Raw genomic sequence first — 27025 nt, 5'->3', positions numbered from 1 at the left:
GCCAAAATCTAAAATCCAGCCTAAATCGCGGGCCGAATGGTTTACTGAACAGTCATAAACTGTCATTGTGATGGAAACGCAGCGGAGTGCAGTGATGACAGCGCGGTGCGGGCCACATTGCAAGGCCTGGTGGGGCGGATTTGGCCCGCGGGCCTTGTGTTTGACACATGTGCTCTAGGTAGACAGAGAGAGGGATACACATCCATGTATATGAATGCATTTGTAAAATTATTCTGATTCGGAAGTGTAGCCCCAGTCGTTTTCCTCCCAGATATGACACAGCAGGAATCATACAGCATTACCTGCCAAGGATTCTCCCCAAAATATTGAAGCTGAATCTAAACTAGCCTTTGGATTTAACCTCCAGTTTCTATAAAACAGGATAGAGAGCAATCTTACGTGGCCTCGTGAGGAAATAGACAAATCTAGACAGTTGGGTATTCTGTAAGGCAGCTGGCCCGGTAGCTTAAAAAAAGTATTGGGGGAACATGGGCAGGGAGGGAAATATTAGTGTTGGAAGGCCCATTCTTGACTAAAAGAAACTAAAGACACACATAACCAAATGCAGTGCATGAGCTTTGATTGAGTCATGGTTTTAAGAAAACAGCTGTGAAAATGGGGCAGAGTAGAGAAATTTGAATGTGGCCTATGCTTTGACTATAAGGGGTTATTGTTAGTTTTCTTGGGCGTGTTAATTTTATTGTGGTTACGTAGGAGAATGTCCTTATTTTTAGGAGGTGTATGCTAAAGTACTTAGAGGTGAAGTGTCAAGACATCTGCAACTCATTTTCAAACAGTCCAGAAAAGAAGTGAGTGTGTGTGTGTGTGTGTGTGTGTGTGTGTGTGTGTGAGTGCTGGTGAGTGTGTATACCACAGTGACAGAGCACGCATGGCAACATGCTAACACCAGTCTGGATGTTCATGGTTCTTTGTAGCTTATGTCTGTGTTGCAAATTTTCATAATAAACTTGAAAACCGGACCCAGGTGAGCAAGCAAGGTCGTGTTCTTCAGAACTGTGTCTGCCGAGGCCTTGTTGGTGGGCCTGGCTGCTGCCGCCAGTGGGCGGTGTGGTTTCTGGGGCAGCTTTGCTTGCCGTGCATTCGGTCTGCCTCTGCCTTTCTAGCTGGGTGGGAGCTTGGCTCCCAGGGTCTTTAGGGACCTCCTCGCCAGTGGCACTGGTGGCTCTCCTCACACGCACGTTCTTCCCTTCTCACTGACAGCGAAGCTGCCAGAGATAGGATCCCAGGATGCACACGGCAGACTGGGCCTGGCTCTGCGCAGCACCTCCGCCCTTCTGTAACCACCAGGGCTCTGTGGAGAGCACAGTATAATTGGCCGCACAGACCAACCATTTATCAACTCCTCCATTCTGTTTTCTGGACTATAGTACGGCTCTAGGTTTCTGCAGAATTCTCATTTGTTTGGTGGTTTTCTTTATTACTTGCTAAAAGCTTTACTCAGAGGATCATTGTGCCAATCATGGCATCCTTTTCTGAGCGTCCAAGGGCCATCCATTTACCCTTAGCCATCAGGTGTCCTGGAGGGGAATGGGTTGGGTAGCCCATGGGTGGAAGACCTTTATAGGGAATGTCAGAGAGGGCCTGGTTTTATTAAGTGCGTTTTGAAGAAGCAGGAAGTGCATTGAATAGCAGTGGGTTCCATGCTAAGACTTTCTGTGCCCGAATCTTTGCGGTTAGCAAGGGTCTACTTCCCCTTTGATACGGATGCTGTGTCAGCAGGCATCCCCGCACGTGGGACGCAGCCAGAGTGTGACACTTTCCAGAACACAGGCCCCTCTGGAGCCCTTGCTGTGCCGTTTCCAGGTTTTCCCTTGTTCCTCCAACCTGAGGACTTTCCTTGGATGCTCCATTTTTTGTCAGCCCTGCTATCCGGGCTCTTTCTGTGATAGCAGTCATTAGCAAACTATATAGCTGGGGAGAGCAATCAAAGAAGAATAATGGCCTCAGTCCAGCCACTCCGGCGTGGATGTAAGAATTTGGTGCAGTGGATTGTTTTAGCACAAAAGGATGGGGAACTATCTAGTCTAAACTAAGCACAGTCTAAATAATCCGGCCTTCAGTTTGGCACAGACCATTTTGCTAAGCCCGTGAGTGCCCTCTTCCCTTCTGAAGTTTCATATCCTTTCTCGTCAGGAGTTGCAACCTACTTGCATTCCTGACTTTAAGCAGAGCTCGCTGGCCAAGACAGTGGTCACTTGGCATAGTAATTAGCATCCACGTCACCTAAGAGGTAGGAGCAGCGTCCCGGGGTCCTGCCAAGGACAAATACACGGAGGCCTGTATTTCCTGAGCAATTGCCATTGAACAGAAGAGGGGCCGGGATGGGGTGGGCTGGTGGAACGGTACATCGAGGTTCTAATCAAACGGGAAGACTTGTGTAGAAGCCTCATTTTCTCCTAACAGGCTGGGCTCCACCTGTTGGCTCCAAGTGTTGATGAGTGTGGTTGGTGGGTGGGTGGAGGAGACTCTGGGGAGTCGTGGGCCTGTTTTCTTGTTCTCATCCAGAATGGCCAGTTCATTACAAACAGTCTCCAAGGCTCTGTTGTATTCAGTTTTCTTCAAAGGTGTTTCTATTTGGTGATATTTGGGGATGGGGATTCGGGAACGAGTGAGTAGGAGTGGGTTATACTTCTGGCCTGGTGCTAATTGATTTTCCACAGTGGAATTTTGCAGCTGGGGTAGGCAGTGGGGAAAACAGAAAGTCAGACCAGTGCCCCGCCCGGAAAGCCCACCAGGGAAGCTTAGACACGAGTGACCTCATTCATCTCTAAATAGCCTGTGCTTACTCTTTCTCGGTGTGCAGTGGCCAGGCGCTGTTACCTGCTGAGCAGCCCCTCAGTCACACTGTTGTCTGACTGGTGCCATCCCCGTTGTGGGAAACTTCCTGAGGGGAAGGAGTTGGTGTCTATTGAGCACTTACTGTGCCATGCACGGAGCAAGGTGCTTTGATAGATTCTTGTTTACTCCCCACAGTGTCAAGAGGCGGGGCTCTCTGACTGTCCCCATCTGGCAGATGAGGAAGCTGAGCATGGTCAGTCAGGGGTGCAACTGGCTTGGGAACCAGACCTGGTGGATTCTGAAACTCAGGCATTTGAACACACGACCCGGAACAGTCTCATCACACACACACACACACACACACTCACACACTGACAATTATTAAGTGCCTATGTTTTTAGTATTGCGCTAATTTCCTAAAACAGTGCATTGCATAACTACGGTGGTGTGAGGACTTTCAAATGCATTGTGCTTTGTGAGATAAGTAGTCATCCCTCACCAGACATCAGCGGGCATGAGGCAGAAACTTCTGCACTGCGCTTTCCTATTCCCCTGCCCTACCAGCTGCCAACATGCCACGGGGCTTTGTAGTTCTTATGCAGTTGACATGGCCTGGGTTAATAAGATCTAATTGTTCAGAACAGATGCGCCCGGATGTCAGATGTGAGCTGTGTGGTGCTTCCTGACCTTGGGGAAGGGGCAGACGGGGGCTGCCCATGAGCACCGGGGCCCCGGTCAGGGTTCAGGCTCCTCCGAGGGAGGGCTGAGCTGTGAGAGCCAAGCCCTCTGGTCATGAAGCCATTGGTCCTTGGGAAGAGAATGAGTCCTTGTGAGCCCAGACACAATGGGCATGCTGAGTTCCAGGCCTGGGGTGAGTGGACGCTGGGGCAGAGGCGCATGTGATGAATGGGGGCAGTTCATTCTTGACAGGCAAGTTTCTGTTGTCAACAAATCCACTCGGTGGGAATGAGAGTCAAGGGTCATTTTTAAATCATTTCTCCAAGTGACTAAGTCATGGACTCCTGAGTTTCTTTTCTTCTTGCATTTTAATTAGTATAGTTTAATTTTATCTAACAACGACCCTCTGAGAAAATGGATGAAAAAGACAGTTTGCGTGACAATGTGTGTTGGTTTTTTTTGTATGGCATTATTGCCTTTTATTCTCTTTTTACCCATGAAGCAAACCCTCGTGTCCCTGTTGGTAATTTGACTCCCAGGCAATAAAATTAGGTGTTGCTGCTCTCTGCTGTTAGGCACAAACTTTTGGTGCAAGTTTTTCATACTTAGCCGCTCTCAGAGAGACCCGTGCACTTTGAAAAGCGCAGCCCGTCTTGTCTGCTGACGGTTCCCTGCCAGTATGTCTAGATCTGTCTGGGTCCCCGTGCTGTTTGACTTTTTCTGAAAAGATGATGGAGCGGGCGCCCCCGGGGGGGCTGGCAGGGCCTCTTGCCTTTGTCACGCTGCGGGAAGATAAGGGTAACCACCAGCCAGTTGGGAGAGTTTGGGGAGGAAACAAAGACCACAAGCTCGGGAGAAGGGCCGCGTGCTGGCTGGGGAGCGGACCGGCTCCAGGAGGTTCTGCGGGGACCCGGTGGCGGCCGGGGCGGGAGGGTGCGGGAGGGAGGGGAAGGCTGCGGGAGGGAAGGGCGGCAGCGCGGGGAGCCGGGCGGCGCAGCCCAGCCGGCGCTCACTCTTGGGTTTGGGGACCGACCGGCAAGTTTGCGGCTGCAGGGGCGGGGCCTCGCTGCTGACCGCCGCCTCCTCTTCTCCCTTAGGTGAGGCCGCTGAGCTCGGAGGAGGCCGACATGGCAGCATGACAGCCCAGGAGCGGCGCCAGGATCCCGGAGAAAGGAGCCCTGGGCTGTGGGCGTGAGTCCCCCCAGCAGCGACTTCCTGCCGAGGCCGCCCCGCGCCGCCGCCTCCGAGGCCGCCGGCTTTGTGTTGTGAACTCCGTGGACTCCCTCCTTTTCCCGCCTTCAACAGCAGCAATATGTGTCATGTCATTGTCACCTGCCGCTCCATGCTCTGGACCCTCCTGAGTATTGTGGTGGCGTTCGCGGAGCTCATCGCCTTCATGAGCGCGGACTGGCTCATTGGGAAAGCCAAGACCCGCGGCGGCGGCGGCGGCGGCACCGGCTCCGGCACGGACCCTGAGGAGCGGGGCGGCCCCCCGGAGCCCCACCACCCGACCCTGGGCATCTACGCGCGCTGCATCCGCAACCCCGGGGTGCAGCACGTCCCGCGGGAGACGCTGTGCGGGCCCTACGCCGAGAACTTCGGGGAGATCGCCAGCGGCTTCTGGCAGGCCACTGCCATCTTCTTGGCCATGGGCATCTTCATCCTATGCATGGTGGCCCTGGTGTCCGTCTTCACCATGTGTGTGCAGAGCATCATGAAGAAAAGTATCTTCAATGTCTGCGGGCTGTTGCAAGGCATTGCAGGTAGGTGTGCGCGGAGGGGAGGGGCCCGGGAGCGGGAGGGGCTCTGCGTGCGCGGGGCACACACATTTGCTCTCTCACTGACTGCGGGTTTTGAAGACCCTCTTCTGTCTGGTCAGGTTGCCTTTGCAAAAGTCTGTTCTCAGCACCATGGGCGCGCTGCCCTGGTCACCCCTTTCCCCGTTTGACTCCCCGCTTTGGGGGAAGTGTCTGCTCCTCTGCTCTCGTGTTCCTGGTCATTGCTATTTCCTCGGGTTCTAAGTTGTTGGGTTTTGTTGAAGAAACGACGACTCTGCTTTTCCCATTAAATTAAAAGCATGTTTTCTACATATGAATCCATGGAGGAGTTAGGTCCCACCTGCAGCAAGCACTCTAGGCTGAGAAGGAGTGTGAATGTGGGGTGTCCATGCAGGAAGGGGAGCTGGTTGCCACCACTGTCAGCCCAACCCCGATGATGTCAGCTTTGGTAGGGGAAGCAGCGAGCTGGGAAGGAATTAGTATCAGCTGCTCTGAGTTTCGTGTGCTGGTGTAAATTGTATGTCTCCTGGAGCCTGGCAAGTGTTCTGTACAGATCAGAAAATAGAAACTAACTCCCACTTTCTGGGGCTTTCTCACTTACGAGCTGGTTATAAATCGGTGGAAAGAAAAGTATGAGCTCCTTACAGAGAGGGAGGCTGTGAGCTGCAAGGAACTTCCAAGGCCACCAGCTCTTTCATGGACTTGGCCACTGGCTTTGAAAGGTGGATCCAGAACCAAGAGGGGAGGGAATCAGTTTGGGCTCAAGGGACTCGTTCTGTATGGCAGAAACATGCGTTCATGCGGGGCAGAATGAAGACATCCTCAAGGAAGCAGAGGGATAGACTCTTGCTTTGGTTTTCAGAAAAGAAATGAACATTTCAACAATCATAACCAAGCTGTTTATTAATCTGAACTCTAACAGGAGAAACAGCCAATCCACCTGCAACCCTAACTGAAGGGCACGATGAATGACTCATCCATCCCTCAGCAAATGCTAAAGTGTGTGCACAGAACTCCTTGACAGTGAGGATAAGCTCTGGACCTGGTGTCCAGGCCTGGAAACAGCCTAAATGAATTCCCTCTAGTCTGCCTTATAGCACACTCTTGAGCTCAGCAGGCTGGCTTCCAAGTAAACAGATCGAAAGGGTTTTCCCCCAAAAAACAGCTGATGTTTTCCTTCTTCAAGTCTTAGGAGGAGTGTGTGTGTAGGGGGTAATGGGCCCAGAAATAAGTGTACCACCTCTCTATGTTCCTCTTCTGAAAAATAGGGAGTTTGGAAATATGACATTACCTTAGTTTTTTGTTTTTGTTTTTCTTAGACTTTTGATTTCAGCTTTGGTTAGGGGAAGAAGAAACTTTGTCCTCTTTTTTTATTCACTTATGATTTGAAGTTTATCTTTATTCCCTTCAGACACACAGGGCCTCAAGGATTTGTGTTTATTTTCATGTATATATCTTCAAACTGTTGTTGAGAAGTGTTACCAAAAGCTTTTAGGAAGTCAGTGTGAAGATGCAGGTGAAGGGAAGCCAGCACACAACTTACTAGTCCTGTTGAAGAGTTCTGTTGGCCAGAGAGGCAATTTTCCATGCATTTACAGTGAGCTTTATCAGTATGCTGGTATGCAGGTGAAGTGGGTTTGTCATCCCTAGGAATGCTTTTCATCCTGAGAAACAGTTATCTTCAGCACATTAGTGGCTGTCTACAGTGAGGGCTGGGACTTCTTGGGCTATACCACCATACCTGTTTTTACAGTCCTGCAGAAACAACTTCAGATACCGTCAGTCTAAAAGACTATTTGCATGCAGTTTTTAATACAGTGTTTAGTCCATTGAATTCAGTCTCTAATAAAGTGAACTAATCCAACAAAATTTTTGGTGCTCTTGTTGGCTATTTCATATAAATGGCAAGAACATTCGTTTTGGCACAAAGATTAGAACATATCTTTGCTATTATTCACATACTCCAATGAGTTATTTCTGACCTCCTCTTCCTCCTCCTCCTCCTTTTTCTTCTCTCTCTCTCTCTCAACTGTGTGTATCAGGCCTCAGCTATGTTCCCCCTGCATACACATAGGATCTTAAGTTTGCAATTACTAAAAATTTTAAATTGGCAGGAGGCAGAGATTCCTGTGTAGTCAGACTATCTCTCTAGGGCCCACTGATCTAAGACAAAACACAGAAATACAGGGGAAGCTGTGCTCTTCTCCTTCCAGTTGAGCAGCATCCCTCTGAGAAGAAATCATGGGAAAGAAGGACTAGTCCGCCGACTCCCTCGTGTTGGGGTTGGGTGAGAGGCATCTGTAAGGGATGCTTGGTGGGCTTTTTTCCCTCAGGAAGGTCTACACCAGGCAGTTAAGCCAACATAAATGACAGTTTTCCATGGTCCTTGGATCTGTGGCTGAGAAAGTGTGTCGGAAGCAGCTGACTTGCTTTCTCTCCTCTTGGCCAATCTGTAACAGCACGTGGTCAGCCCCAGCATCAGCCAAGCACTTGCAGCAGCTGTGAGCATCAGTCTTTTTTCTCCTCTTGCCCGCTTTCTCTCAGCCCTGCCTGGATCTGACACCGAAACAAATGGTGAGGAAGGAGGCTGTTGCCAGCGTAACTCTTTGGAAATACATTCAGACTGTTTATTCTTGCACCTTTCATTTTGGCAACAATGGCAATTTTGTAAAATACAATTGGATGAGTAATTATAAGATATGTAAGAATATTCCTTTATTATACCTAATTTTAAAGAATAGGCCCCAGGTGTTATAGCATTCGTTGTCTATAAAAAACATCATAAATAATCTTGATATTTTGACTTTAGAAGCTGGTGTGAAAGAACCTTCTACTTCAGTGGAAATCTCAAGATTTGGGTTACTTATAAAATAATAAATACCACTCTTCACTGTTAAGTTAACCCAGATAACAGGATTTACCTTCAAGTCCCATTATGTGGACACCCAGCTGACACTTCCTAAGTACTTGTGCATAAATGCCCTTGGTGTTCCATACTTACTCTTAGTAGCAATTAAAAATCTAAGCCTCATATGGTCCTGGATCAGTCCTGATCTCACCTTAAAGTGGCTGTGACGTTGCCCAAATGACCTCACCTCTCTAAGCTTCTGTTTTCTCACCTGTAAAGTGGGTATAATGTTTTGAGAATTAGATAATATATGAGAGAGGCTTAAATACAGGGCTTGGCACATAATAATGTGTAGATATATATGATTATTAAATTTAAAGTATTTCTGTGTTCTTGGCAGGTTTATATTTTTTATGTTTCCTAGAATTGCTGCATTGTAAGGAATAGGGGTGTCTTTTATAATAAGCCTTTATAATTGACCTTGCTCTGTTGAAATCAACCACTGTATAGTATATTCTCTGGCCCCTTAAAAGCCTGCCTGAGTCAGGGCTGAAGAGTACAGAGCAGTCCTCTGACTTTGGTGTGACTAAAGGTGTCCTCAGATAATTTTTTTTTTTTTAAGCTGAAGATAGTTGAATTGAGAGGGAAGCAAAGAACCTCTTTCACTTCTCTTCCCCTTGACATATACATTCTCCATTCCTTTCCTTTCTGGAACAGCGTCTAGCAGCTGAGTCTTGATTGCAGGTGGCTTCTCAGGCTTCCCTCGCAGAATAAATCAGACCGATTGGTCTTCATTGGCGAGGACTTGTCCAGGACTTGGCAGAGCCAGAAACACACATCGGCTCATAGCCCTCTGGGATTCATTACAAAAGCTGGGTAATCGCCCAGCAGGGTGATTTGCCAGCTGTCTTCTTTAGGTTGTGACCTGGATGTAATCCATAGTGAAACCATAGAATGCAAAGATCCAGGTTTTCCATGACAGCATCAAGCAGTTTGTTTTTGGAAATGCATGAAGGGCTGTCTTGAAATCCGTGGAATCCCCAGTGACTCAGGTTTGGGACAGAAGCCATTAAAATGAGCTCAGGATTTGGCTCACTTGTGCTGGCTTGGCCTATTCCACTGGGGTTGCCATGAGGGTTGAACTAGCTCATGAGATGCTGGGCCTGGCAGCCTGCTGTCTTCTGTCTCCCCTCCTAGGCCTATTTGCTTCTTTGTGTCTGGCTGGCTCTCACGCTCTCTACTCTCTGTAGCCCTCTATCTGTCTACAACCAGCTCAGTCCAGCAGGATTGCTTCACAAGCTGCTCCACCAGTCTGACCAGATAGATTGCTGGGGGGCTGAACTCTGCCTCTGCTGGGCTGGGGTAGAGGGTGTGCTCATGGGAACTGCTCCCGGCTGTGGCGGCTCAGACTTGGTGTATGCAAACTCAGCTTTATTGCAAGTGAGCAATAATTGAGGATGAAGGAGGACATTATGAAAAGGGGAAAGGGAAAGGAATAAAAGGGTAAGAATCAGAAGAGGAGAGTTTTGCCTTTGCTGCTTGTGGAACTGCTTTGTCATAAATGGGAATGTATGTGGAAGTATGGATATAAGCATATAAAATATACCTGGTCATTATCCAGGACTTGATATTCTATAATTGTCATTTTTCACAGGGTAAACTACAGCTCAACCTGGTCCCAGCAACCATTCTGATTTCTCCCATGCCCTGCCCATTCACTCCCAGGCCAAAAAAATCAGATCAGGCAGGCACTATGAAATGGGGAGAGATGAGAATATTATACTAATCCTATAATAAAGGAATATTCTTACATATCTTGTAATTGCTCATTAAGAGATCATCAATAACATGTTATTCTTCTACTGAAAGCACTTAAAAAGCAGCCAGAAAGGGGAAGAGATTCCTGACTTCCACAGGGACCTTGCCCCATAAATTTACACCTGAAAAGTCCCCCTGGCTTTCTCAGAGAAGGTAGTGAGACCTTGGTTGCCCAACTTCAAAATATCCTCAAAGAAAATGCGTGAGGAAAGTATAGGGAGCATCCCCTGGTTTTCCTTCTGAGAAAGAGGCACTGGAAGCTTCTGACCATCAAAATGAGGCTCTTGATTTCTGGCTCTCCAGGCAGATAACACTACACCAGAAATCAGTTCTAAAAGTTCCATGTCTAAATTGGTGTAAGAACGCACTGATTATGGCACATTTACTATTATAATTCATCAACCTTTAGTAATCCCTTGGTAAAAACTAAAGAATGCAGAACTGCTATAAGGCAGCTAGAATTAAAATTTAACTCAAGGAGTTTCTATGGGATACCTACTAAGTGCAAAGACCAATAGACTGAGGTCTACAATTTTTTGAGCTTCCACTCCCAGGCCCATATTAGAGAGTCATTGTTTCATAAATTGTACTCTAGGGAAGCAAATATATATATAGCGAAGAACTCAACTGTGTCATTAGATAAAAAAGGTACTGTTTGAAAGCAAGTGGACCAAGTAGGCATTAATTTAAGTAAATCTAGGGTTTGGGATCTATTTTTAAAGAATCAGTTGGAAGATCTAGAAGAAAACTGCAACTCTCTTAAAATTCAGATATAGCAATTGATATGCAAATAAAATGTGGAAAGTGTTTTGCCATAGTAACCACTTAATTGCAGCTATAAATTATCACAGAGACATGGATGGTCTATGATTAGTTTGCATTAACAAATAATCCCTTAAGTGTGGCTCTGAATATTCACACCAGCAGTCCAGGCACTCTTAATGCAATGGTGGTATTCTCAGGTGTGATGCTACTTCAAACGTGATCTGCATCTCCAATAAAGAACTGGCCTATCGCACAGGCAGCCATATCTGTAAATGAGTTCAGTTCCTGTATACAATCTTCCAGTAGCTTTATTTTTTAATGAGAGCCCCAGTACAGATGAAATCTAAACAGTGGCTGTGTTCAGTGTTTCAAGGCTTACCACAGGGACCTCATGCTGAAAAGATGGTGCCTGCTTCATTAGTTAACATTATCTGGACCTCAAAACCTTAGCAGGCAAGAAATTTACTTACTATCCTGAGTATTTCAGAGCTCAGTAACTAATTTTTTGTGTCTTTTACTCTATAATATACTGTATTTTATTTAGGCAGCTTATTTTGAAAAATGTATTTTGGTTATAGTCAAACAGGAGCACTTTCTTGATCCCACATGTCAGATGAATAATTTATCAAGACAGTATTTCATAAATTTCTCCCAGTTGCATGTAAATAGTTCAGAAAACAGATGCTTACTTGGAATATGAAGTACAACTTTACTACTCACTCATTGGAAGGAATAATCTGGCTAAATTAGTTTGTTGGGATGTATTTTAACAGTTAGGAGTTAAGGCTGTAGAAACTGTCAGTAAAGTAATCCTATCCTAATAAAAGCCTAATATGCTAAGTGACTGCTTGACCAGTCGCTATGACATGAGCTGACCAGTAAGTTAGCTTGTTGCTGGGGTCCGGCTGATTGGGACTGGGCCAGACAGGCCAGACATACCTGGAGCCCTCCCTCCTGTGGCCTCTTCCCAGCCTGATCGTGCACCAGGCCTCTAGTGTGCATACAAACACGAACCCATGCTGAGGAAGATTTCAGCAAGGGAGAAATGATTCTTTCTTATAGATTGTTTTGCCACATATTCTGACAATTCTTAACTGGTGGTCATTAATTCTGAGTAATTCTAACAGAAACTTCCTCTTGGGTCTGTGGTTGACAACTATGCTCTGATTGTCTTCCAAAGAATTCTCTTTATGTTGCTGTCATCTGCTCTCCAGCCCCCACCCTGGAAGAGTATTTTTCTTGCAATTATAATTCCATGGGAGTGTTTTTAGTAGAAAACAAGTACCCTGCTAGACGTTTCTAGGGAGATAGTATGAGCATTCATACAAGCATTTTTTTTTTTTTTAATTGACAACTGATCCTTCACTTTTGCTCTCTTTCCCCTCAGAAAAAATCTTGCTGGTTCAAAACCTTTAATATTATTGATCATGCACTAAGCTGGCATGAGCTGTAATCTGCTCTACAAGGATACTGTGGTCCTCTGGTGTAAATCCCTTTCATTACCATGAACCCTCTGACCTCCAGTTCCTGACCTGGAGGCTGCCAGAGCGTTTATTAATATCAACCTTGGGCCCAGGCTAGCCTGTCCATAAACTCTTGAAACTTTAAAATGAGGTGCAGTGAAAACAAGTTTAGATTTTAAGGAGCCTCTTTACCCTGTTGTTTGCACAGTAGACAAAGAGGATTCTTAGATGGGGCCCCATACCAAAGGGCCTCTCAGTAGTTACTCCCTTGAACAAGGGCAAGTCCATTCTGTGCCAGGATTTCCACCAGCCCATAGCAAAAATGAGAAAGAGAAGGACAGTATTATAGATTAAGATTTTATAGAGCTCAATGTATTCAATGTAAGAACTGTCCATTGTTCTTAGAGTACATCCTTTAGCCTTTTGGTCCAAAATATGTGATGATGAGAGGAGATAATAGTTATTTTCAGTGTCCTTAGATTAGCGAAATAAATATATTAACCTCCCAGCTTTTCTGGCTGTTGTATTAGTGTGTAAAATCCAGAAGTCTGGGGAACTTCTATTCTAGAATATAAGCAATGGAATATATTGTCTTTTTCAAGGTTTTATCTCCAGTGTTCAGAATGGGCCCTGCTACGTACATAATAGGTGCTCAGTAAATCTATGTTCACTGTGCTAGCACAACTGTAACTTTGCAGGTATTTGAAAAGTGTAAAGGATTTAGCAAAGGCTGGTAAGTCTCAATTCTAAGCAAAATTAATGGAGCCATCTTATGAAGATCCAATAAGAATCATTTCAGAACCAGCAGTCACTAAAACCAAATTCTGTTTGGGCTTTATAGAATAAATTTTCATTAAGAAATTGAAAAAACTTAATAGGCAGAGTAATTTCAAAAGTATAGATTAACAAAAAATTCTTGGGCAGAAATCCTTGATTCGTGTTATAATACTTTATATTCATTCCTCTTTTTTATAAATATCGTTCAACTATGCTTGACTCTGAATGGCTACCTGAAATTTTGGTCCTGAGGTTAGTGGCCTGTCCTGGCACCTGGAGAGGTCGAGCAGGTGAATTCCCACACTAATCAGCTTTGGGGCAATCAGCTTTGGGGCTTGGGAAGCTGAGGACCCTACTCTTTGGTTGGAAGGAGGAGGCCTGGGGGTCACCAGGCGTCTGCAGTTGTTATAGGCAAGATTTCATGAATGCCAAATGCCTAAGATTGAGAGCAACATCTCCTTCACGTGGACACTGATAGGAGCAGATCTCTGTTAACACAGGAGGAACTCAAACCTACCACGTATGAATAATGGCTCAAAGACTCGGATAGGAGGAGGTCAGGAAAGACACAGGGTCATCAGCTCTGTTCTGTGAATTAAGAAGGGCTAATTGAAGGGATGTACTTTGGGGGCCTAAGAATGCTCTCAGGGACTGGGTTTGGTCTGATTGACAACATCCGTCTGTCCTGAACAGGACAGAGGGCATTTTCCCTGTGGGTGGCAGTCATGTTCTAGGTCAGTGGTCGGCAAACTGCAGCTCATGAGCCACATGCAGCTCTTTGGCCCCTTGAGTGTGGCTTTTCCACAAAATACCATGGCCTGGGCGAGTCTATTTTGAAGAAGTGGTGTTAGAAGTTGTTGAAAATATTTGGCTCTCAAAGGAAATTTCAATCGTTGGACTGTTGATATTTGGCTCTGTTGACTAATGAGTTTGCTGACCACTGCCTTAAGGTATTGTGAAAGAGAAAATGTCCCCACCTAACAATAGTTAATGACCCACAAATAGCTACTACAGACTGCCAAAATGATTTCCAATGTTAGCATAGGAGATATCAGGGGCAAAGGAGGGGAGGGGGGATTTAAACAGGAAAAAAGGGGGTCAGTATACAGATAAATGCCAACTAACTTGCATAAGGTTGTTGCATAACTATACATCAACTGTCCCAATTGATGGTCCCAGGCTTAGAGTTAACATGGTACCATCAGTAACTAACATGTTATTCCTCTACTGGAAGCACAGAAACATCCCCACCCCTTATCCCCCGGGGTTGAGACATTGCCCTCTACGCTTGCTGACAGGAGAGGATATTTTCCTGGGCTGTAGAGAAGTTCTACATTCTTGCCTTCAGTGTTAACTCCTTCAGTTAATTTTCCATTCTCCAAGCTCATGCTGCTTCTAGAAACCACCCTTACCTCTCTGCAAACCACCATGGTCCATCTCCTTCATTTCCTTCTGTATACTCCTCTGCCTGTCATTTTCCTGAACTTCTTCAGGCGAACCCCTGTCCTGCTACTCCCGCCCAGCTCGTGTCTTGTGCAGTTCCCACGAGTTAGCCACAGCCTCTTTTCAGCTGTCCTCACTTCAGCCAAGCATAGTTGGAAACGTTCAGAGTTTTGAGGCTCAACTAAGGCTGATCTCTAGATAACTTAAAATTGTTACATTTAATTGACTTACTACTTTTTTTTCTGTGAGATCTCCACAAACAGCTGTTTTCTGTAGCCAGAAAGGAAGTTTGCAGTGCTTGCAGTCAAATAAAAGGCCAGCCCCATGGTTTGGAGCCTGTGTGTGTTTCGTAAGCGTGGCTGGTGTTTGTTCTGTTAGCCAAAATTGTCAACCCCTGGGATTCACGTTATCAGATGAAGCCTTTCCTCTAACTACTTACAACACTTGGCAAGAACTTTCCACATTGGCTTCATTTAAAAATAGAACATAATCTGTACCACAGCTCCTCTCTTTTCATTCATCCAACAAATATTTACTGAACACCTTATTACATGTCAGATATTGTCCTAAGCTTGTGGTTGGCAAATTGCAGCTCACAAGCCACATGCAGCTCTTTGGCCTCTTGAGCGTGGCTCTTCCACAAAATACCACGGCCTGGATGAGTCTATTTTGAAGAAGTGGCGTTAGAAGAAGTTTAAAAATTTGGCTCCCAAAAGAAATAAATTACAATAGTTGTACTGTTGGTATTTGTCTCTGTTGATTAATGTATTTGCCGACCACTGTCCTAAGCAATTGGGATACATAAAGAAGAAGCCATAAGGTTCTCTGTCCTCATGGAGGGTACGTTTAGACTATGGAGACAGACAGTAAATCAAAAAAGTAAATTATATAGTGTGCTAAAGGGGATGGGTGCTGTGGAAAGAAAAAAGATGTAGCCAGGGTAAGAGAGATTGCGTGTGCTGAGGTGATAAGGGGGGAAGTGGAATATTAAACAGGAAGTCAGGGTAAGGTTCAGTGAAAAAGATTTAATCAAAGACTTGAAAGAGATCAAGGAGTTGGCCATGTGGGTAATCAGAAGAAAGCTTTCTAAGCAAAGGGAACAGCGGGAATGAAGGCCAGTGCTTTGCTGATGGAGTAATGGAGGCTCTGAGAGAGAAAGGAGTCAAGGATGATTCCAAGGTTTTTGACCTTGCTGGGTATAATGAAACTCCCATGTGCTAAGATAAGGTCCAAAGGGTAAAGACCAGGTTTTAAAGTGAGGAGTGGGAATCAAAAGTTAGATTTGGACACAGTTATTGAGCACCTTGTTAGATATACATGTGGAGGTCGGAAGTCAAGAATAAACAGTTGCATATGCAAATCTAGAGTTCAAAGCTGGAGAAAAGTCAGGTGATCTCAGCCTAGATGTAGTATTTAAAGCTATAGGACCAAGTGTGATCAATAAGGAGAATGTAGAGAAGTGGACAGAGGATCGAGCCTGGACTCCCCAGTGTGTAGTTGTTGAGAAGGTAAGGAAGAACAAACAGCAAAGGATACTGAAATGGAAAAGCCAATGAAGCCACCTTCCCACCTGGAGCTAGAACACTGGCAGATGATCTGAAACTCATGCAAAGACTTTCCTGTCTTAGTTTTACATTAATCTAGTGCTAGTATTACTTTCTCTACTTTTTCAAGCGATCACCTTCGTAAGCCTGGAATGCTCTTGGAGCTCTGTCCCAGAATGGGGATGAGATACAGGAAGCTAGTCACTCTCTTGCTTTATTTGCCTCTGTTTCCTGCTATAGAGATGACTGCCTGGGTCAAGGGGGTAAAGGGAAGGGCGGCGGTGGCGGCAGGGTCAGCCTCCTGGGTTAGTGCTATAGTGAATTGAGCTGGGTCAACAAAACTGAAGCGAAGGCTTAGCTAGGCCCAGATTCCAGACCTCTAAGTCACTAGTAGACCTGGTGGTGATAATCAACATTGGGTGACTTTGTTTTATTCATTTTATCAGAGAAATGTTGAAAGGGGAATGGAGTCTCCTGCTGTGTTCCTATATGAATCAATGGCTGTTTCAAAGCCAGAAATAAGTTGAATTCTTGACCTTTTTAACCCATGACACATCCATGAGGCTTATTATGGTAAATGTTAAGGTAAAACTGTGATATATACAAAGAGGAAAAAACTTATTTGCCCTCAAAGGAACAGGTTACTGCTATATCCCTCAGGGCTAAAAATAATACCTGGCATTTAGTAGGTAACTTAGTAAAAATCTGCTGAATAAATATACAAAAATAACAATGTGATAAAGAGCTGAAAAGAGATGTGCACAGGGTGGTGGGAGCACACAGAGAATAACATTCAAGCAGGAAGTGGTACATGTGAATTATGATCAGGTATTTCCAGGTGGAGGAGGGTCCTGGTTCAGGGAATGGTGATGTGTATTGTGTGACCAGATTCCTTGAGTAGCACTGGCCTGAAAGTGTTTAGCCTATGGAACCCAGTACTATCTAACTCTTCTCGTCACGCCACTCATTGCTGTGTCAGGATAGGCACCTGTGTGCACTCAGTGGATAACTCCTCAGGAATTACCTAGTTGGAACCAGATTTATCAAAAGATACTAAGCTTGCTACTAGCTGTCTGCTGTGAATGCACCAGAAAGTAGGAAATTTCATAGCTTTAGTATGAGCTTCCTGATTACAACCCTGTAGAAGCTGTCATGTCTCTCACTGTGAGCCTCCACATATTGCCAGTTGCTCTAACAGATGGCGCTTTCTTCCTGTCCTTAGTAAATTTCCTTTGCAAACCAAGTCACTCTTTACTATTTAGTCTAGAAGTCTGTCTGAAGAGGAAGCAGAAGTGTGATGTCCAAAGAGCTGCTTGTGATTCTGCACAAAGGAGCCAGCCTTTCTTTAGTTTTTACATTTTGCAGAACAGGAACAATGGCCTTCTTCTGTATCCATAAAAAAACAAGCAAACTTTGAGTCCCTCCCCTTGGCCAACAGGTTGTAAAACTGTGACTGATCAGGAGGGAAAGATGAGAAATAGCCATGGAGCCTTGGCCCACTTTTTCACAAACTTAGGAGCTGTGGTTCAGACTTGGGTCCCACATTCTTAGCATCCCATGTTCTTAAAGATTGAGGTGGGCATCTTCAGACCAAGCAAAATATTACTTAATGCATTTAGCAATGCTTCATCTTTCCAAAATTGGGGGCTTGGCTAGATTAGGGAGATTTCCCCCTCCCCCCCCACCTAAGGGATTTGATATAAGATTGTTTAAATCCAGGGCAGTAGCAAAAAAATTACCTAAGACCTATAATTTTGTGGCTGGTCTAATCATAGTGCCAAATGTTGATCAGAAAGCAGAAAGACCATGACTTTACTTTTCCTGGTGAGTTTCATTCATTTTTTTTTTTTCCCAGCACCTTCTATGTTTTTTGGCTCTGGAAATGTAGTGATGAGACACAGCTCACTCATGGAATCTAATTATTTGAGTTAAACCCAAACCACATGTTTAAGTTGCCCTTAGAGGCTCTGAAAATTCCTGTGCAGCAGGATGGGAATCTAGGATTGAGTCCAAAAGCTCATTCCAGGTAGGGGGAAATATTACTAAAATGGCAGAGGGGCAAGATAAACATTGCATTGTAATAGCTGGTGCCCAGCTGATCATGAGAAGGCTACCATAAGGTGGGCCTGTGAAGTTGTCAGGGTTCTATCTCCAGCGTGTGGTGGCTTCTGTAGGGGAGTCCAAGTAACTAATCATCAATTCCTTTTTATTTTTTCGCCCCAAATAAGGTTGAGCCATTCCCCGCGTGACCCCTACAATGAACAGATGCTGGCATCTTCTTGGTATAGTGAACTGGGAGGTGGCTAGCAAGAGAGAAGATAGAGGACCCAAGGATTATGATAGTTTTTAAGGTTGTGGAAAGTGGTATGACCTTGGTTGCATCCTATCAAGTCTAGCCATGACAGAGATGACCAGCCCTCTTAGTTACTTTCAGGAGTAGCAATTTACTTTGGTTACTGGCCAGTATCATTGTGTCTGCTTTTCCTTCTCCTCCCAGCTGGACCCTCCTCCTGGGAGAGGTGCCAGTCAAAAGAAAATCAAATGCCCACTATCTTAATCCTATTTTCTCTTATTGCTTTCCACAAATCAAATACACCCTGAAAAGGTACATAAAGACCCCAAACACCATTATAGGCTGGCATAACTTTAGGAACTGCCTTTTTAAAAAATATACTTTTATTGATTTCAGAGAGGAAGAGAGATAGAAACATCAATGAGAGAGAATCACTGATCTGCTGCCTCCTACATGCCCCACACTGGGGTTTGAGCCCACAACCTGAGCATGTGCCCTGACTGGGAATCGAACTGTGACCTGCTTCGTAGGTTGATGCTCAACCACTGAGCTATGGTAGCCAGGCAGGAACTGCCTTTTTAAAGCTGCAGAGGACAATCAGATCCTTTTCTGGCTCAGCTCTTATGTGAAACTCAATCCTGAGCACTAGCTTTATAACAAAAATCCCTGTCCTCGTGGAACTTAAAAGTCTAGACTAACAATCAAAATAATAAAGTAAAATAGTAGGTTGAGCCATATAAACTGACCATTTATTCAGGTTAAAAATAAGGTCAAATATTGACAGTTTTATATGACTCAAAGTAATATGGTCTGTGTTTGTAATAAGTGCTAAGAAATAACAAAGCAAGGAAGGAGAGCATGCAGGGGAGAGGTAAGTGGTTGAAATTTTAAATAGATTGGAACAGAAGACCACCCTGAGGAAGTGGCATTTGAAGATGACCTGGCAGGAGGGCACAACTGATGAGAGGAATAGCGAGCACAAAGGCCTGAGTATGCCTGATGTGTCCAAGGAAGAGTCAGGTGGCCAGAGCAGAGAGCAAGGGTGTAAGAGGCAGAGGGGAGTTTAGACAGGTAGTAAGGAGTTGGGTCACATGGGGCCTAAAGGCCAGAGAGAGGGAGCTGGATTTTACTCTTGAGAGATGGGAAACGGTAAGGGGCTTTTTCTCTGTAATTTTACTAGTTCACAGAAGATTATGCTCAGGTGATGTTTGTGCTTCACTAAGGGATGCTTGTTAGGACCAGAACAGCTGCTCAGAAGCTGTGCTGGGCTCCAAGAGCAGTGGAGAGTCAGGACCTGGGAGGTGAGGCCGAAGTGTGGCAGTCACCTGAGGCACTAAACTGTCTGGAATTCCTTTACTAGAAGGGCCTTTTCTAAATACCCAGATTGATGATAGAGGTGACTTTCATTTTTTTGCTTACCTGTAGGCCCTCTTTTCTTTCCCTTACCAGACATGGGGACCATGCTAATGACAACTCTGATGAATGCAGGGAGCAGAGGTCAGCAACCAGGATAGGGTAGACAGCGGCAACTTCTCTGCTCCGTGGAGAATTTGGATAAGGCACTGTGTTTGTCTAGGCTGGCTGCCCAGGTTGAGAGCGTGAGGTTTCAGCACACATCACAGCCACTAAATAGAGACATGCCACAGTCCACTATTTATTACCCTCCCGTGTGGAATGCTCTGTGGGCTTATAAATATTCAAGCTGAGGCTTTTGCCTAACTCATAAGCATGGCACGCTTATATGATGTCTCCCTATTGTCATTCACATTTGGCCAATAGCAGCTAACTAGATTTTCAGATGGCCTGAAGAATTTTGGGAACTTTAGCTGAGCTATCATAAAAGGAAGCACCTAAGAGAGCTAGGAAGAACTAGAGTGAATGTTCCTGGCTGTACTCGTTATTTTAAGCCTGCCTACTTCCCCAAAGCATCTGAGACAACCAAATTAAGGTATTTTGTGAGTCTGGCACAGGATAGCAGAGCTGCTATGTGAAAACAAAATCCGTGCTTTCTGTCCTTATCATATTAAAATGCATTTATTTTGCTTACTGGACTTGTTTAAGCCATGTAATACAAACAAAATGTGTAACTAATATTTAATTGGAGCCCCAATTAAAATACGAACACTCTGGTCTTTATAAGGCAGAGCAGTTCATGCTTCCTTGCCTGGGGCCTGCATGCCAGAGAGCACCTCTGAACCTAAGTCCTAGGGTGGTAACTCAGGACCTGAGGGAGAAAGTACAAGGTTCCAGGTACCTCGCTTGGTGATGTTTCCTAGGGAACAAGGTGGGGATGAATTAGGACTTATCACAGGCTTTGGGAACATAAAAAAATTAGCTCAGTAATTTTTGGATCTCCCAGCTAAGTAAGATCTGTTCAGATAGGATGGTTTTGTCATTCAAGGGAAGTAAATCGTAACCTGGGTTCTCCTCTCTCCCCAAATCATTACACCTTTCAAAATATAACCTCAAAAATAAACTGTACTGGGTATGGGAGGGGTCTGAAGACAAAAACTATGCCCTGTTGTCAGGTACTAGTCTATGTCCCAGTTCTGTTGTTATTGCTGTTATCGTTATGGATATAGAAAGTACTCTGTACATACTTCAATACTCACAGCCACCTTATGAATTAAACATTAGCTCATGTTACAGGTGAGGAATCATATTTAGGTTAAGATTTTCTAAGGTCACCCAGTTTATAAATGTCAGAGCTGAATTCAAACCTCTATCTTAATCCCAATTTTGAGCTCTTAACTACTAACTGATCATCTCTCAATTTAGTGAGTCTTTGCTGTGGTCATTTTCTTACTGATTTGTGTTCTAGCTCACACTAGACCATAAAGGCTTTTTTGCTATGTGATTTCTATTTCTAGCCTTGGAATTGACCCCAGACACTCAGACCAAGACTGCTGATTCAAGACCTTGCATATTTTAGGATATCAACACACTCTCCCCTGCCTGCCTTATCCTCTATGCTCTTAGTCGCTTCTAATAGCATCATTTCTAGGTGCCTCAATCTGCTACACCTTTCATTTATGCTTCCCAACACTGGATGGCATTTCCTTAGCTACATATCGCTGCCTCCCAGCACTCTGACCTAGAGAGAAATAGGAGGTTGCAGGGTTACAAAGCTTTTGTGAAGCACCCTTCTACAGAAAATGAGCATGGGAGCAGATTTCCTCTATTGAATCCCTGCTGGAAAGTTCCCTGGGGCCTTTAGACTAGAACATTGGGATTAATTTGGAAAGTAGTGAACTGCCAGGGTTGGTGAGAAGATACTATCACAGGATGAAGACAGCTCTATGAAAGTTGTGACCTGTGGTTTTAAACACTGTCCTTCATCTTCCTTGGCACCTAATATTATACTACCACAGATTCAGCCATTATCTTTCTGTGGGGAAGCTGCTTTAAGTAACTTGGAAGCTTTGATACATTAAACCCAGAGAATTTCAGTAAAGGTAGGAAAAGAAAATTGAACCAAGACTCGTTTATGAGAACTCCTTTGTATTTAAAAATCAGGTCTTTATAATCTTATTAAATATTTTCAATTTGGCAGGCCATAGGGTCTGTAGCAACTACTCACTCTGCTGTTCCAGCACAAAAGCAGCCCTAGGCAATCCACAAATGAATGGGCAGAGCTGTGTTCCAATAAAACTTTGTTTACAAAAACAAGGCCACAGTTACTTGGCCTTAGTTTGCCTATTTCTGCCTTAGACCAAGGGAAATGCTCACCTCAGTAAGAGCCCTGTGAGAAGAAACAAGTTCATTTCCTTTCCTAGAAGGGAGATGATTAGCGTACATTCCACCATGTACAGAAGAGGCTAAAAATATTTCCGATAAAGTGATAATGGTTCTTGATCAGGCCAGATTAGTTGTATAAAACAGCCCCTAACACTTGCTATTGCAGAAAGGATGCCATAGCCCAAAGCAGGTAAATCAAGTAACAATGACAACAAATCTTGGAGCCACGGGGTTGTCACCTCTTTTCTCTTCTGCCCTGCAGGCCTGTTCCTTATCCTCGGCTTGATACTCTACCCTGCTGGCTGGGGCTGCCAGAAGGCCGTTGCCTACTGTGGACACTATGCATCGGCCTATAAACCTGGAGACTGCTCCCTGGGCTGGGCCTTTTATACTGCCATCGGTGGGATGGTCCTCACCTTCATCTGTGCCATCTTCTCTGCACAAGCAGAAATTGCAACCTCCAGTGACAAAGTACAGGAAGAGATTGAAGAGGGTAAAAACCTCATCTGCCTCCTTTAATTTGGAAGAGACATTTATACCATTTTCTTCCTTGTTTAACCTTGTGAAACAGTTCACCTCTGGTTTCATCATCCGAATCAAGTGAAGAACTAGCCTTTACCTACCAAAGCCACATTCCACAGCCCTGAGCCTTTACAGAACCAATGAGAGGCAACATCCAGCCAAGCAAAGTGACTGCACAGGAGGGCCACAGTGCAAATTGTAAGAGACGGGAGATGAAAACATAAACCCTGACACGTGTCGGACAGCATCGCCCCCAAGGACCCAGTGAAGGAGAATGATCTCAACCATGAAAGCAGCATTTCTCTGGTAACCGAAGAGACTGTTAGCCAGATTTGCTGGCTGTTTAGAGGTGTGGGATTTTTGTTTCCTTCTGGTTCTTTCATCAAGTGTCTCAGTTGAAGACTACACACTTACTATACACTTACTGGAAGTGGGATGTTCGTCTGCTAAAAGAGATCAGAGCAAGACACAAACGCTTTCTTAGCTCACCACAGGGGCCAAGCAGGGACTGGAATTCTGTTGTGGAATATATTGGAAGCTGTATTCCAGGGTCAGCTGAATCAATTGAACTGTCGCTTCAAGATTAAAGAAAGAATAAGGGCCTGTAAGATCATGAGAATAAAAATACAAAATCCTGCTAGTGGAGACAAATTCATTCCGCTTCCCAGCAGCCAAGCTAACGCCAGTACTGGCCCAGCCTCCTCTTCCACCAGAGATCACATGTTTTTCTCCTAGGCTTGGGATTGCACTGATTGCCAAAGGAAACCTCACTGTTTCCTCATTCCAGGACAGAGGTCTCCAAACCACATGTGGCGCATTCAGATGTTCACTGGGAGAAACTGCCAGAACCTCAGCACTTACGAGGAGACCTTTTCCCACTGTTTGGTAACCATGCTGTAGTCAGCTATATTTCCAACCCTAACAGCAGCAAAATGCCATTCTTTGCATTAAAAAAAGAACTAATCATGGGATTTAAGGTTTTTTAGTTACTGGTGATCCTGAAAGCAGGCTAAAATAACATTAAATTGTTGCAAATGCTGAGCTGCACCAAAGGCTTCATTCCCAGGACAACAGAGTAGAAAGTTAATGCAAAATGAGTTATAGCACCTGCCTATACCTGTTTACAAAAAGAATAAATTACCACTATTAAAAAAGTTTTGGGTGCTTTTAATCTAGTTTCTATAAATTACCAATATCATTGATTCAGGAAAATGGTATTAACCACCACCTCATATGGCCAGAAAGATATTATCCTAAGGTCAAAATTGAAGAATGATACAGAAACATTCTTTAGCAACTTAAGCAAGTGAGATGCCAGATTTCTGGAAGGATTCTGTCTCTTTGCGTTATGAATCTGCTCACTTGAGGGCTTGCTTCATTTTGAAAATTTAACAATTACATGCCTTGTTTGGGCACGGTATTATGTTCAAGTGCCACCAGACATAGAACTCTGATTCAGATTTTATAACCATGTCTAGCGCAGAAAAACTAATTCCTTTATGTGGCAATGGAATGGAACAACTAAAGTCTTATTCTATTCTGGTCTTTGGCCTATACTAGAAACCATCTTTTCTTATAGATTAAGAGTTATGGGCGGAAGAAGGAAGGGTATGGAACCAGGCCTTAATGAGTTCACCACTCTTAGTCCAAGGTTCAGAATAAGCAAAATGTGAATCCTATGACTTTCCTTAATAAGAGGAGTACATCCATAGCCTCATAACAGGTTATGCTTCCTGAACCATTCTCTAAGCTATCTCTGAGACCACACAAAAATAGATTATGGCAGCCACTGGATTTGGCTCCTGTACCTGATGGAGTGTTTATATGCTCTAACCAAGCCATGATGCCAGCAAACCCTGGCAATAATTTTCATTTTAAAAAAGCAATTCACTTCATCGGACAAATACTCTGATAAGACACCATTTTTTCTTCAATGTTGATCATCAGAAGATTCACTCTTTTTTCTGTATAAGATAGACTCTATAGAGAGTCTATAGAGCTATTTCTTAACTCTCTGATAGGGAACCCATTTGTGGAATGTATTGGAAGCTGTATTCCAGGGTCAGCTGAATCAATTGAACTGTATAAGATAGACTCTATAGAGAGTCTAAGGAGCTATTTCTTAACTCTCTGATAGAGAACCCATTTTCTAACATGAATTTTACATTCTCACTTTACAGACAAGTTGTCATAGCCCAGAGGATCCCTAGTGCCCGACTGCTCCTTGGTTAAGGTGGCAGTGTATCCCTAGATCACCTTGACAATAGAAGTCACCTGTCAGTGTCTACTTCAGTCTCAATGCCACAGAAGACAAAAAGCATACGCACACACGAAAACCCAAACCACTGAAACTACTCCAACACTGACCTAGTAAGCGGTAATGTTGGGCCTTTTAAACCTTCAGTTTGTTAGCCAAGCTTTGGTTGGGATGAATGGAACATTCAAAATCATGCAAATATAGGCCAAAACTGCATAGCTGGTTAAAAAACACACACACAAAAACACTGAATATGAGAAATATGTTGAAATAAATGTGTACAAAATAATTAGACTGATTGTTGACCCATACCTATTTTTCTAAGTTCTATCACCTAATTGCCTCAGTCTAAAAATCTAATACACCTGCACCATTACAACTACCAGAAAAGTCTTATTTATTTTTGCCTGCATTTGTGCTTAAAGTTTTGTGATGGCTGGGCTTCTCAATGGACTCAAAAAAGGCAGAAATACTTGCTTTGGATTCTGTGGATTCTTTAAACCTGTGTGCTAATTCAACAATGTTACATTAATTGTGTAAGGGTTTTTGAATAGTTCTCAGACATCTGTGGTGAAATGATCTTTGTTAAAACATGTATTCTGTAAAGTGCCATAGTCTTTTTTTTTTATGTGTAGCGTATTTAAAATATATATGTATTATACATACACAAGTCTGTGTGAAAGATGTGCAATAACAAAGGTGTATGTATGTTTTGTTTTTTGGAAACTGGACAGGCGTCAGAACAGGAATTGTTTCTGTTTTGGCAAAGGAGAGTTAAACAATTTTGCCTATATGGCCTAGTATTTAACCCATAATGATTTTAATGCTACACAAACTTATGTGAAGAAAAGACTGGTATGAAATCATTTTTTCTGGGTCTAAATTAAAATAATCACTAGATTTATGTGAACGTTAAGCTGTCAAGCAGGCCCAGTTAATGCTAGTCTTTCATGTGAAATGTGAAGCTGCCCTTTTGCCTTTTCTGTTAGTGTGATAACTAGTAGCTGGTACATAATCACTAAGGAGCTATTTCTTAACATGCTTTGATAGACCATGTTAATGCTAGACCACTATTTAAGGGCTGATCTCACACCTTCTTAGCCTTAAGAGTCTGGCTTAGAACAGACCTCTCTGTGCAATAACACGTGGCCACTGGAAATCCCTGGCCTGCATTTGTATTGGGCAGCAATGACTCCCAAGGGCCAAAAGCATTACAGGCACGACTGGGATTTCTTCTGAGACTGTGGTGAAACTCCTCCCAAGTCTGGGGGGAGTCATTAGGTGCTTTAGAGGAACTCAGCACCACTTGATAATTCAACAGCCACTTGAGCCAAATAGGAAATTGTCTTTACCGCTGATGGACTCAGTTTGAGCCTTCAAATTTGTGGTTATTCTATTATATTGTAAACTAATACATTGTTTGTCTAGCATTGATTAGGTCCCTGTGCATATGTATTTTCACAACATGTTGCTCCCTTCCTTTCCCCAGATCTGAATTAAACCAGATTTTGCAAACTCATTTTGATTCTTTTAAGTCTAAGTATATTTCTTTCAATTATGATGTATATAATTTGATCAGGGAAAAAAAAATCAGGTATTTCAACTATTCCATTCATTAGTAACAGATATATATCCCTACTTTTGGTTAGTTTTAACTTCAAAATAGGTACTGTATATATTTATTCCTCAGAGAAGCATCAATGTCATTATAAAGAGGGGGAGGATCCTTTTAAATACTATACAAATGTCTTAATTTTAAAGTAAAACTAAGAAATATAAAAATTCTCCAAAGCAATCAAGGCTTTACAAAAAAAAAAAAAAAGAGAGAGAGAAAGAAATATGTATAATAATGACAAAGAAAGGGGTGTGCTGAAGATCACACTCTCCTATTCCAACAAAAGCACCAAAATTAAAAGCCAAACATAGAGCATTTCCACATTTCCTAAAGGTAATCTGCCCATAAAGAGCCTTATCCAGAAGCCGAATTCTCAAAGATAACACCAAAACCTTTTCATAACTCTTACTCAACCCTATATCTCATGAAGCACTCACTTGATGTACGAAAATGGTTATTTCTTCTCCTGATCTAGGGCCTATGACACCTGAAACTACATTTATGCTTTGGTTTCTAAACATACCTGACAACTTCCACATTTCTAATAGAAATCAAAATTAAAAGCTGACAGAATTATCCAAATCACTAAAAAAAATTTCAAACAAATCATGATCTAAATTATATGTGCAAAATTGGAAATTTCAAGTTACTTTTTCAACTGTTACTACATCATTCTGAAGAGTTAAT

At 43.7% G+C, this 27025-nt stretch overlaps 2 protein-coding genes and 1 non-coding gene across 6 annotated transcripts in view; 2 read left to right on the top strand and 1 right to left on the bottom strand.

Moving 5' to 3' along the window:
- The window catches only part of LHFPL2 (LHFPL tetraspan subfamily member 2), a 126150-nt gene extending 101809 nt beyond the window's left edge, over window positions 1-24341 (top strand). The window contains exons 3-4 of the mRNA XM_036410734.2: window positions 4575-5240; window positions 22207-24341. Of these exons, the coding sequence (XP_036266627.1) occupies window positions 4790-5240; window positions 22207-22463 (708 nt within the window). The 5' untranslated portion in view covers window positions 4575-4789 and the 3' untranslated portion in view covers window positions 22464-24341. The remainder of the gene's footprint in view (window positions 1-4574; window positions 5241-22206) is intronic.
- LOC118703619 lies at window positions 1460-26242 on the top strand. The gene is made up of 4 exons (XR_006739760.1): window positions 1460-1471; window positions 2631-2633; window positions 3730-3739; window positions 24668-26242. It is a non-coding gene; the product is annotated as an uncharacterized LOC118703619 (transcript).
- SCAMP1 (secretory carrier membrane protein 1) overlaps window positions 4741-27025 on the bottom strand; it is an 84311-nt gene continuing 62026 nt past the window's right edge. For 2 of the 4 annotated variants that reach the window (XM_036410732.2, XM_036410729.2), the window contains one exon: window positions 4741-8374. The gene's annotated coding sequence lies outside the window, so the exon portion shown is untranslated. The remainder of the gene's footprint in view (window positions 8375-27025) is intronic. The other 2 variants (XR_006739758.1, XR_006739759.1) reach the window with 2 other exon arrangements.

The sequence above is a fragment of the Pipistrellus kuhlii genome, unplaced genomic scaffold (assembly GCF_014108245.1).
Source record: "Pipistrellus kuhlii isolate mPipKuh1 unplaced genomic scaffold, mPipKuh1.p scaffold_m20_p_4, whole genome shotgun sequence".
Lineage (NCBI taxonomy): Eukaryota > Metazoa > Chordata > Mammalia > Chiroptera > Vespertilionidae > Pipistrellus > Pipistrellus kuhlii.
Note: the sequence above shows the minus strand (reverse complement) of the source record. Positions and strands in the feature narration are given on the sequence as shown.